At 38.0% G+C, this 13,046-nt stretch overlaps 1 protein-coding gene across 1 annotated transcript in view; it reads left to right on the forward strand.

The window, feature by feature from the left end:
* NLN (neurolysin) overlaps window positions 1-13,046 on the forward strand; it is a 100,393-nt gene that overhangs the window by 40,672 nt on the left and 46,675 nt on the right. The window contains exons 3-5 of the mRNA XM_065875324.1: window positions 1,473-1,621; window positions 10,197-10,304; window positions 12,821-12,923. Of these exons, the coding sequence (XP_065731396.1) occupies window positions 1,473-1,621; window positions 10,197-10,304; window positions 12,821-12,923 (360 nt within the window). The remainder of the gene's footprint in view (window positions 1-1,472; window positions 1,622-10,196; window positions 10,305-12,820; window positions 12,924-13,046) is intronic.

A 13,046-nucleotide genomic window follows, 5' to 3' on the forward strand; every position in this document is an offset into this window, starting at 1 on the left:
ATAAGGTAGCTTGTTTAACTGGACAATTCCGTGGTATGTAAAGGATAGCTTTACTGTCTACCATATATCACATGTGTAAATGTTACCTATTTATAATACCTTCAAAGTGCTAAAGATAGTAAAATTAAAATGTATTCATTGTCACAGCATAACCACAACTATGGTTATAAACCATACTGATTTTTTTTTTTTGCTGTAGTATGGATTATTTCACTGACATCATATTTTTGCGTAATTAAAGTCAAAATGCAAATGTTTGAAAAACCCAACAACCAACTTTGATATGTGAAAATAAAAGCAGATGACATTACTACCATCATTTAACAAGAATAGCCCCAGTATTCAGCTGCTTACTGAATATGTCCACTGAGATTTCTGAGAATTCTGAAATTGTATGCAGCTTTTTATATTTGTATGAATGTTTGCATTTGGGGGAGGGTCCATGACTTGGATTAGATTTTCTAAGGAGTCTGTCATAAAAGTTAAGAACTTCTTTTCTAAACAAGCCCCATCCCACTAAATAGGCCTGCTTGTTTCTTAAACATCCTGTTTGTTTGCCAGTCCCCATGCTTTCAGTCTCTACTTCTCCAGTCCCCAACTGAGCTCTTCCTCTCACCCCGCCCATCCTCTAAGATCCGGCCTTCTCCACAAGGCATGGCATAATGCCCCAGCCCTCGGTATTGCAGACTTTGAATTTCTGTCCCATTCATTTGACAGCTAAGCTGCTCTGTCCTGTATCGTTATCTTTTCATGTATTGTTCCCTACCCCCGACTTCCAGACTATAAAATGCCTCACTATAAGAACTATCAATACATCTTTTCTTTTCTTTTCTTTATTTTTGGCCACACCACTCAGCATTCAGGATCTTAGTTCCCTAACCAGGGATCGAAACCGTACCCCCGGCCATAGAGGCACAGAGTCTCAACCACTGGACCGCCAGGGAAGTCCCCAAGAACTACATCTTTTAAATTGGGAGATTGGGATTTACATATACACCCTACTATATATAAAACAGATAACTAATAAGAGCCTACCGTATAGCACAGGGAACGCTACTCAATACTCTGCAATGGCCTATATGGGAAAAGAATCTAAAAAAGAGTGGATATATGTACATGTGTAACTGATTCACTTTGCTGTACACCTGAAACTAACACAACATTGTAAATCAACTATACTCCAATAAAAACTTTTTTAAAAAGGACTACATCTTTTTTCTTCTACATTCCCAGTGAATAAATTGCACGCTAAACATCCTTTGGTAAGTACTCAGTGTACACCCTTATTGTTCCTAACAATGCCCCAGGAATAGCCAAGTCCTGTGTTAGATGCTGTTTCTTGATAGCCCTAGGAGCCTTTATGGAAAGTATGTAATGAAAAACTTATATTCGGATAATCATTCATCTAGGTACAAGGTATTTTGCTTAATACTGACTTAATGAGTCCTTATGGTTTTTTCCTCTGTTAACAGTGGAACGAACCATGCTAGACTTTCCCCAGCACGTCTCCTCTGACAAAGAAGTACGAGCAGCAAGTACAGAAGCGGACAAAAGACTTTCTCATTTTGATATCGAGATGAGCATGAGAGAAGATATCTTTCTGAGAATTGTTCATTTAAAGGTAAATGATCTTATAATTCGCTTTAAAAGGAAAAAAAAAACCTGACAATAAATAAGTAAAAACCTTTGACCAATGATAAAAAGTATTTGAGTGTTCCTAGATTTTCTTTCTAATTATTATGATAGTGGGCACAAGATAGTGTTATATCACTTAGGTTTATGTTAAGTTACTAATTACATTCACTTAAAATTTTTAAGACCAAGTATTAAAAGAGTGTACATCCATAAATCTAAGGCTTTTTAGCCATCATGAACTTAATGGTTTGATGTAAAAACCTCTTTGAATTTTCAAAATTTTGCGAGGTTTATATTAGATCAGATCAACTAGAAGCAAATGGAGTTGAGTTATCTATAAATATCATGTGGTTTTGGCCATAATAATGATGACATACTGTTGATGCTGCATGCCAGAGACATTCCTATCTGTCATCCTTACATTTTTCAGGACTCACAGAAATTATGGATTAAGAAAGCTCTAAGTGGGTCTGCCTTGAGTATTTCGGGTCTTTTCATCAACGATGTTGATTTGCTTCCTAGCATTTTCATCATGTCTTTGCTTTGAATTTTTATTTTCATGGAACTCAGCAATTTGTTTGGAAAACAACCAGTGTTTTACAATCCTAGGCATTTTTGTTTAATTTTGCACGTTGTATATGCAAAATCTCAAAATTTGTGTTCTTTTTAGCAAGTTATGACAGGAATTGAAATAAAAAGCAGTTTTACTTCAAATGTTTTATTTGTAACTCACTGTAGAATACGTAATCCAGAATTTATTTAGACATGCAAGACGTACATGCTGCCTATTTTCTAATGTCAGACAAACATTTTTCACCCTTAATTTATGTTCATCTATGATGGTTCATAATTGTTCATCTTTGGCCCTGTAAAAATAACAAATTAAAATAGCTATGACTATTTTTTGCTAGTTAAATTGTTCTCTTTTCAACTTTTAGCTTCACTTGTTATTCTGTACAATTCAAATCATGGCCCTTATAGTCTCCTATTTTTATTTCATCCCAAAACAATCTAATTTCTTTTCTATCTGGATATTATATATGTACTATAGAGCTTTTCCCCCACATTTCTAATTTCCTTTGATTAATTCTTTTTTCATCCTGACTTCTAAGTTCTCATTTGGGATTTTCTAGCCTCAAAAAGGTATTGCAATCTTAATGTTATTGAGTCTAATGTTTTTGTTACGTTTCCACTGTTTCTGATTCTTACAAATGTTACCAAGATATGGGAGGTTTGTTGCTTTAGATTGCTTTGTTAAACTTTTAAATATTGTATGTATTGGCCTCTGATCCCACTAAATTTGGGAACAAATTGCTACCTGCGTAGTAGACGAGACAGCAGCCTAGTACACTGTAAGTGACCTCATAAACACCAGTGCATGTATCAGATTTGTTCATTTACTTGAGCTGGTTCACTTCAGTGTTTTATTATATTAATTTATAATAGTTTCAGATTCAGTTCCCTAATTTTTCCTCTTTCCACAGGAGTTTATTCTCATACATGTGGATTATTGTGTGAACAATTTCAGGGGCATTTAGAATGTTAAGGCTACATCAGAATAATTTTAAAAATAACTATTGTGTTTGTTTATGAATTGGAGCTTATTTGGTGAATTTAAATACCTTCCTTGACAAATAGTTACATTTTTTAGTCAGTATTTTTTAAAATCTAGAACTATCAGAATCAGTTTTCTGCTAGAGTTGGCCACTTTAATAGATGGTAAATCTCATCCCATTCATACCTAAAGGACAAAGTTAGATATATCTAAATCTTGTATTTAATTTTTCCTGTAACACTGTAAATAAAATAGGACTACCATGATATAATACATGAAGCCTTCCTTAGGCTGGGTAATAGGATTTTAAATTTATGTAAAGTCATCAATTTCAGGCATGCTCTCCTAAAATGAGAGTGCTCTGAATAATATGGAGGTCTCAAGATACCACCAATGTAGGCAATAATCAAATGTATTATCTTAATTAGGTATAAAATGTTATTTTAGCTCTTATGTTATTTTTCACTTAATATTGATGAATAGAAATGTGAAATTACTTTTGCCACAGTTCTTTATGGCAAAATCTGCTCAGTAAACATCCTATTTATCTGTTGATGTACAATATGTAACTCGAAAGCTTAGTGGCTGAACATAGCAACAATCATTTTATGTTCTCTCATAGTTTCTGTGGATCAGGAATTCAGGAAGGTATTAGTTGGGCAACTCTGGGGTCTTGCATGTGGTTTCAGGCAGTGGTGGCTGGAGCTGGAGCATGTAGAGGCTAACCAGTTATCTCTGTCTTCATGTCCCCCTAGGGCACCTCCATGTAGTGTCTTTATGTAGGCTAATTTGGGCTTCCTCACAGCATGACAGCGTCAGGGTGGTAGGACTTCTTTCATGGAGACAGAGGGCTTCAACGCGGATGTTACAATAAACTACACAGAAGCTGCATTGTATTTTATGACCTGTCTCAGAAGTCATGTAGCATCACTTCTGCAATACCATACTGATGGACTAGTCGCTACGATCTACCCGGATTCAAGGGCCACCACATCACAGTCTAGGAAGTATCATCTGATTTGCAGTCATGCTTCAAAACCTTTAAAATAAGCAATTCGTTGACTAAATGGATAGATGAAATCGTAGTAGAGCATGAGACTAACCAGTGTGCTGTAGTCTTCCTACCTCCTTCCCAAGTGTGACTAGTAATACTACTTTACATTTGTATAGCAATATAGTTATCTAAGTTAACTTTTATACCAATCTTGTGAAGTATCCCTTTTTATTAGTAGAGAAACTGAGGCTCAGAAATGGTAACTTTCCAGGAGCCATAGAAGTGGCTGGTAAATGCTTGCCAGAAATCATGTAGACTTTACACTAAAACCCTCAAGGGAGGGACGTGTCACATTTGATTCTATTTTGCATCTCTGTCAGAGTGCCTGGTACAAAGTACAGTAAACACTTAATAAATGTTCTTCAAACTAGAGGGAGAAACAGTGACAGATCCAAAAAATAGGCCTTCAGTAATTGATGCAAGGACATGGGTTATCCATGTGGGGTAAAAAATACTGGATTGCTCTTCACAACTAAATGAAAAACAATCCCTAATGGATTAAAGTCTTAAAAAGTTAAACTTTAAAGCTTCTGGAAGTTTATATAGAAATATACCTTTATGATATCTGATCAGGGAAGTATTTCTTAAGACACCAAAAGTGCTAACTATAAAATATAAGGCTGATAAACATGACTACATTAAAATAAAGAACTTTAATTAATAAAGTGAAAAGACACTAATACAAAAAAAATACTCAAATACTAAAAAAAAAAAAGAAATTTAATATGAAACTAGGGCTTCCCTGGTGGCACAGTGGTTGAGAGTCCGCCTGCCAATGCAGGGGACACGGGTTCGTGCCCCGGTCCGGGAAGATCCCACATGCCGTGGAGCAGCTGGGCCCGTGAGCCATGGCCACTGAGCCTGCGCGTCCGGAGCCTGTGCTCCACAACGGGAGAGGTCACAACAGTGAGAGGCCCGCGTACTGAAAGAAAAACAACAAAAAAAAAATGAAACTAGCAAAGCATTAGTACCTAGGATTTATAAAAAGCTACTGTAATCAGTAAAAAAGACAAACATCCCAATAGAAAAATGGGCAGATGACATGAAAGGTATTTCAGATGAAACACAAATGGCAATTAAACATATGAAAAGATGTTTAACCTCATTAAGTCAGGGAAGTTCAAATAAAGACTGCAATAAGATACCATTTTTCACTCACCAGATTGGCAAAAATGAACAAGTCTGACAATGCCAAGTATCTGTGTGGATGTGAATCAATGGGAATATTTGTGCACTGCTAGTAAAGGTGTAAAATTATTTTTAAAATAATAGTAATAACTAATTCGGAGAAAAATCTAATATTATGAAGTTGGATCTTACATTCTCCGTAACTTAGCATACCCTCCCCACCCCCACCTCAGCATTTACCTAGAAATAGGTTTGCATTTGTTCACAGGTGACATGGGACGTGTATTCGTAACAACATTATGTATAATAGCAAGACACTGAAACAACTCAGATTTCCATCAACAGGAAAATGGAGCAATAAATTGTAGTAGATTTACAATGGGATGTTTTATAGCAGTGAAGGAAATAAACTACAGCAACATACAACAGCATGGCTGAATCTTAGGAACAACGAAAGAAAAAAGAAATTGCAGAACACTGCATACAACATGATATCATTTAAAAATAAAAGGTTTGTACTAAAAAAAATAAAAATAAAAAAATAATAAAAAGGAGCAAAACTTAACAATGTATACGTAAGTGGTAATACTGGAAGAAAATGTGTAACACAAAATTCAAGAGAGTGGTTACCTGTTACATAGATAAAGGCAATAGTGTTTTAATATTGTATTTCATAAGTTTAAGCGTGGATTTAATTTGTTTTCAAAACATATATATGTAGTTATAGTCATATGTAGATTTCAAATATTACAAAAACATATAACATTTAATGTATCCTTAATTCTAAAATTAATTCTGAATTTTCTAGAAGAAAAAAAAGTGAAAAACAAGGATGTCCTCATCCCTTTAGCTAAAACATGTCCAGGTATCAAAAGCCAGCAGTATGGACTCAAGTCTTGGTGTTTCCCTGTGCTGACAAAGGCTTCTCGATCATTGGCTAAAAAGCCTGCAAAGATCAAAAAAGCCACATTGGTGAGAAAAAAATGTACAATGTCTCCATGTTGAAACAATCCAGACCTGTAATATTTTATTCCAGTGGCCTACTGAGTAGTAAGTACAGGAAAGGGATTCTTTAGTGAAATTGAGTGAATTATACAAGCTAAATTAAGAACCACAATTACCTATTGTAATATTATTTATATTTTTTTCGGAGCTGTGGAACTTGGTCTTAGCCAATTAGTAATTTAAACAGAAAAGTTTTAATGTTACAGTGTAAATAAATAGGTCACAGGATTAAGTATAGATGCTTTTAAGCATGTGATCTACCAGCTGTGGAAGAGTCAGTGCCTTAAAACCACGGTTTAAAAAAAAAAAAAAAATAGAGAAAACAAAAATTTTTTTTGAAGAGGAAAAGCTCTGTCCAAAATTCAACATAGCAGTGGTAATTCCCTCTACTTACCATGCCTTCTTGATTTTGAAATGCATTAAGTCTAGTCATTGGTCATAATACTACTGAACCTTGTACCTTTGTCAGGCTCTTAAAAGCCAAGGGATCCTATATAAAGCATCAACTACCTTGCCTTAGTTTCCCTGTTAGCCAGTTGTCCCTCTTTTGTGCTTCTCAAGTACAATACTTACTTTCTTTTCACTCACTACATGATATTAACATTATTTGCTGATATATCTTTTTTTCCCTTCATGTGACTTAAAGAGCCTCAAGGATATTCATCTTTGTTTTCCTAGTGCCTGACGTAAATTGGAGCTCAGTAAATGGTTGTTGGATGGAACAGAGCTAGTCTCAGTTAAAATGTGTCTTCATGCAGTGCGGTACCCCTCTCTGTGTCCTCACTCTGCCTGTGGCCCACTCAAAAGCAGAGACTCATGATAGGGTATTGAGTTAGGAGTCAGCAAGAGGCCTTTCTGCAGCCCTCCTGTCCGGAGTGTAGGCAGCTGCCTAAGAACATCCTCTTCACAGTAGTAGGATAGAAACCTGATAGCAAAAAAAAAAAAAAGAAAGAAAGAAACCTGACAGCAAATGTGATTGAAAAAACAAAGCAAAACGAAAAAAAGGGAAAGACACTGCAAATATAAAAGAATTTATTTCTATACCCATTTTTACCACTAAACAGCTGTGTGATATTGGAGAAATCATTTAACCTCAGTCTTCTTGTCTGTGAAATTAGTATATAAACATACATGTAAGAACGTGTGTGTGTACGCACTCACACTTTTATATAAAAGTTCTTAGTTACAGGAGGAAGAGGGGAAACTAAATCTTGTCATCACAGAGTTTAAAATAAGATCCCCTGCTGTCAGATTATATAAATTTGAAAATTACTTCAGAGAACTTTAGCTCCCTACTCCCCCAAAGAGGCATGAGACCTGGTTCAGATTCAAGGGGATTAAATTCTTTCTCAGGAAGGAAGATGCACCTGCAGCAGAGCAGTGTAGAAGTGTTGGCTGATTCCCTCTTAGAAAATCCTTGGGCAGTAATTCTGACCTTGCCTGGAGATTATAAGGGAGAATATTATTATGATCAGCTTTGGCACAGGAATGTGCTTTAGAAGCACATTTTAGACATGCTTTACTCCTGCCGGAGCCCTCCGGAGATTTCCCAAGACCTCAGAGTCTGACTGGCAAAGGGTGTCTGGATATAACTGAATCAGATTTTTGCTAAGTGTCATTTTTGTGGTAAGTCGAATATTTCAGTACAGGTAATTTGTTCATATTTAATTAGACCTAATTCAGAGCTGCGTTTTCTCAGAACATCCTTCTACCTGTTTACACTTGGATTACCTATTTGGGGAGATAGGTAGTTTTACCTAATTTAGACCAAGGGTTTTGAGTTTACTGTGCCGAGTACACTTTCAGGCTTTCTGAAGTAGCAGCCCTGCTACTCCCAGATATGGCAAGTCCAGGCCCACTGATTATGAGAGCCCATCCTGATCAAGCATTGGAGTAGAGTAAGAATTCTGCTTACCTCAGCTGGTGAGGCTTATGATGAGCCTCTGTCCTAAGCTCAGGGCCACATGTGACCAGGTGAATGCCAGGAACCCAAAAACCCATGCTGCTGTCCAGCTGTGTGCCTTGCTTCTGCCTTGGCCCACTGCCCAGGTGGGAAGGTCCCCTGCTCTGGACCTCAACCTGATCACTTGGGTCCTCACAGTGTACCCAACCCTTGCCGGGCACTGCTCACCAGTGATTTTTTTTTCCTCTCTTCCACTGCATATAGCTACTGCTTAGATTCTCCCCAATCTTACAACCTGGAGTATCATCCTGTCTAGGGACTCCTGTTGCCATGCCCCATATCTCAGAACAGACTTCCTGGTGCTGTTAAAGCCAGCCTCAGTCAACCCACGTTAATCACATCCATATGAACACGGTGATTTGAACTGCTGGCCGTCTCTGAGGGAATCAGCCCACAGCCCAGCTATCTCCCTAGCCATTCTGGGTTTCTTGCCATTGCAGGCATCTGCTGCCGGGATCCCAGTATGTGCCAATACCAGCTAGGGAGGGTTCCCACTCCACTCATGCCAGCGTGCTCAGAAATTCTCCAAGGGCACAGAAGGGGTTATTATGGAAGAAGGGGTTAGTATGGAAAAAGGGGTCTAACAGTTCTCTGCCCCCACTGAGAATAAACTCAGAGGAAACTGTGAGTAATGTATGCATAACAAGTGCTTTAGTACTATGACAAAATTATTTATTGGCAGGTAAAGTGAGATACAGATTGTTGTATTAAGTAGGACCCTCAGTTAAAATACAACTCTGTTTACCTGCTGCAACAAAATATAAAAAATGACAGACCTATTGCAGCAAGAGCCTTTTACCAGCAGTCTAAAATGCAGACTCCAAAGCTAAGCACAGTCTTTTTAAAGATCTGATTAGGTGGGAAAATATAAAGCTTGGGGTGAACAGCCCAAGTCTTTCACGGAGAAAGCGCAACCAGAGTAGGTCTCTGAGGCTGAGAGGGCTCTAAGGCTCTAGAGACAGAAGTCCCTCATTGGCGCTCAACCACACTGAATCCTTTGCACCTGTTTAATCTGTCTGGAGCCCCTTTCCTCCCAGGGACCACAAACTAACCAGCCACCCAGATGTGCCATGTATATTCTGCCATGTGTTTTGAAGATACTTGGAAAAATCTGGTATGTTTACTACCTTGCTGTGGCCGGGGGAATTTTCCACTCTCCTTTAGGGCCCTCCGTCCTTTTGAGTGAGTGTTGTTTGCGTTGCTGCATGTAGGTTCACATGTACTGTCCAGCTCTCCTCCTCTTTGTGCAGTGCTAACTCATTTTCCCCAAATACTTGTCCATATGCAGCTTGATGTGGTCCCTTGATCTCTCTTACCAAATGACAGTAAGGCATTTTTGAAGTGTTGTAAGCCTTTTGCTGGGGTTCTATCCAGCTGTCCTTGTTTAGTATGTTGGCAAAAGAGCCCTCTCCATTTTTGTAGAATTTGCCCATTATTTCTATTTTTGCCTCTCAAGTGGAACCAGGTTAGCAAACGATAGAAAATTAAATCCAGATGATTTGTGATAAGAAATGTTTTGTGAAAAGGACTACTCAGTCATAAAGAATGTCTTATGAGATTATGCAAATGTTCCCTATTATCACATTTTCAAGTGGTACAGGCACGCTTGATTCTGATGCAAGGCAAGGAAGTTCTGGTTAGCTTTTTATTTATTTAATTTTTCAGTTTTAAATAAGCAGAAGCTCACTAAAGCATAAAAGAACATAGGTTTTCAAAAACACCTGCCTCATATCCACCTATGTACTTCATAGCCCACCAGAGATGATGAATAAATTTTGCTGTGGCCTCATAGTTTATAATTACCCATGCACTGTTGTAACAGAAATCAAAGAGGTTGTCACATTCTTTAATTTCAGGAAACGTGTGATCTGGGAAAGATAAAGCCTGAAGCCAGACGATACTTGGAAAAATCAGTGAAAATGGGGAAAAGGAATGGGCTCCATCTTCCAGAACAAGTACAAAATGTGAGTTTGTTTCCTTTTCTTATTAGAAAACAAAAGAATAAATAAAACAAAATACAACAAAAAACAGGAAATAGGGAAACACGTGTTTGTAATATGGGCTATAACCCATAATACAAATCAGTTTACAATGTATTTAGTAGTCAACGATTTTAAATTCCACAACCCCTATTAACCTCATGATGACGGACAAACAACTGATAACTTAATTGTTCTTTAATCCTGTCAAGGTTTTATTTGTTTCATGTGTGCCAGGCTTATTTTCCCTGCTCTAGTGCTAGTTCAGATCTTAATAGTTGATTTGTATTCTTACCCCCTTGTTCGTAAAGAGATAGGGCACTGGTAATAAAATCCCTATGATGGAGAGTTTTCAAACCAGCATTTTGGAATGGAATACCCTGTGAGTAATATATGCTCCTTAAAGGCGGAGAGATTAGCTTTTCAGACTTTCTCCTTTGTCTAATACCATTCAGATCTTTCAGTTTCAGAAGTAAACTCAGCTGCAGAATTAACTCATTCTTCTGGACAGGATATATAACCCATGATTTATTTCCAGGTTATTCTTCTTGCCAGTAGAACTGGAAACAAGTTGGAAAGAAATTCAAACCGAGTGATGTAAGCATGGTAGATACATGTGAAAGCACCACTGAGATATGGGCACCTTTCCTCCACCAAAATGCCCTTCAGACACCTTGTATCTTCTTCATCCTAGTTACAGGAGAAGTGTGACTGATCTCGCTTTGCCTTCATGAACATTATATTAGTCAACCCTGTTGAAACAGTCCAAACAACAGAAGCATTTTATTTGCTTGTATAAGCGGAAGATCCAGAGGTAGTTGGGGTTCAGGAGTCACTTTGAGTCAGATGCTCAGTGGTGTCATTGGCCACCTGATTTTTCTATTTCTCTACTCTGTCTCCTTCAGTGTTAGTTATCCAAAGGCTGGCTTCCTTTTATTACTAAAATGGCTGCAAATATGAAAACCCCACCATCCAGAAGGACATAGAGAAGCCTCCATTAGACCTCCCCTCATATCTTAATGGCCCAGATGGGATCACATGCCTAATCCTGAATCCTTCTTTAGTCAGGGGAATGCCAGGCCTGGGTTCCCTGAACCAGTCACTGTTGCAGTGAGGATGGGATTACCTGATTGGTGTAGAGGTCACACCCTGGACTACAGATAGGATCCAGTCCCACCTAAACTGCATGGCTGCTGTAGAGTTGGGGAGAAGTGGAAGGGAGCTGGGGACACGACCAGAGTGTCCAAAAATGACACTGCACAGTATGTGTTAAGTCTCAAATTTATTGTGTATACAGATTACCTGGAGGGCTTGTTAAAGCTCTGATTATACAGGGCCCCACCTCTGAGAGTTTGTTTCAGCAGGTTTGGTATGGTTCTCAAAATTGGCATTTCTGGACTTGGGTGGTGCAGTGGTTAAGAATCAGCCTGCCAATGCAGGGGACACGGGTTCGAGCCCTGGTCCAGGAAGACCCCACATGTTGCGGAGCAACTAAGCCCGTGCGCCACAACTTCTGAGCCTGTGCTCTGGAGCCTGCGTGCCACAGCTACTGAGCCCGTGTGCCACAACTACTGAAGCCCACATGCCTAGAGCCCGTGCTTCGCAACAGAAGAAGCCACCGCAATGAGAAGCTAGCACCCTGCAATGAAGAGTAGCCTCCGCTCGCTGCAACTAGAGAAAGCCCGCACACAGCAACAAAGACCCAACGCAGCCAAAAATAAATAAATAAATTTATTATTTTTTTTAAAAAAAAAGAGGGCATTTCTAACAAGTTCCCAGGTGATGTTGATGCTTCTAGTCAGAAGCACACTTTGAGAAAGTGTGTGGTTTATGTAAGTTTTATTATCTAGCACTTTTAGAAGAGTGGGACAGGTTAATAAATTATCTCATGTGTTTTCTTGTGGTCTTTCTGTTGCTTCCTTTGATCTCCCAACTAATACTTTTTTTTTCCTACCTAGTACTTTTTATGTAAATGTTAGGGCCCATAAATTGCTTTTATTTGCAAACGCTCTATAAAACTAAGACATATCCTGTTTTCCAAAGGAACCATAGAAGTAATTACTCAGTTCTTATCTCTTGGCTTACTTCAGTACCTAATACTGATTTACTAAATTAAAATTTAGAATTTGGAAAGATTAGAAGTGTTAATTATTAACAGGCTACTAGATTCATTTATTCACTCAGCAAGCTACTTATTGTGTATGTGCCAGACTTTGCTTTGACTATACCTCCTCAATGTATTTAGTTCTTACAAATTTACGCCTAATTTCTAACACATCACCAGGATTGCTTTCTTGTACATGTTACATACAAATACTCATGGACACAATATAGAAGATTGCAGAAAACTATGGTATCAAGCACATCTCTAAGAAAGTACTTCCTGGGAGTTGGGTACAGAACCCAGTCTTCATATAAAAGTGAAACTTACTTGACTGATGGCAATAAAAATGAAAATTTCATTTTATTGTTAAGGTCCTGTATTTGTATCTTTGTTTCAGGAAATTAAAGCAATGAAGAAAAGAATGAGTGAGCTATGTATTGACTTTAACAAAAACCTCAATGAGGATGATACCTTCCTTGAACTTTCCAAGGCTGAACTTGGTAAAGTTTTGTTGTTTTTTAGATTAAATCTGTAATTTAGGCAAATAATGTCACCTCACAGTTTGCCAAATCAAAGTTAGAAGAATTCTTGTTAAAATGTACCTTCTACAGAACCCACCACCC

This window comes from Phocoena phocoena, chromosome 3 (genome assembly GCF_963924675.1).
Source record: "Phocoena phocoena chromosome 3, mPhoPho1.1, whole genome shotgun sequence".
Taxonomy (NCBI): Eukaryota; Metazoa; Chordata; class Mammalia; order Artiodactyla; family Phocoenidae; genus Phocoena; species Phocoena phocoena.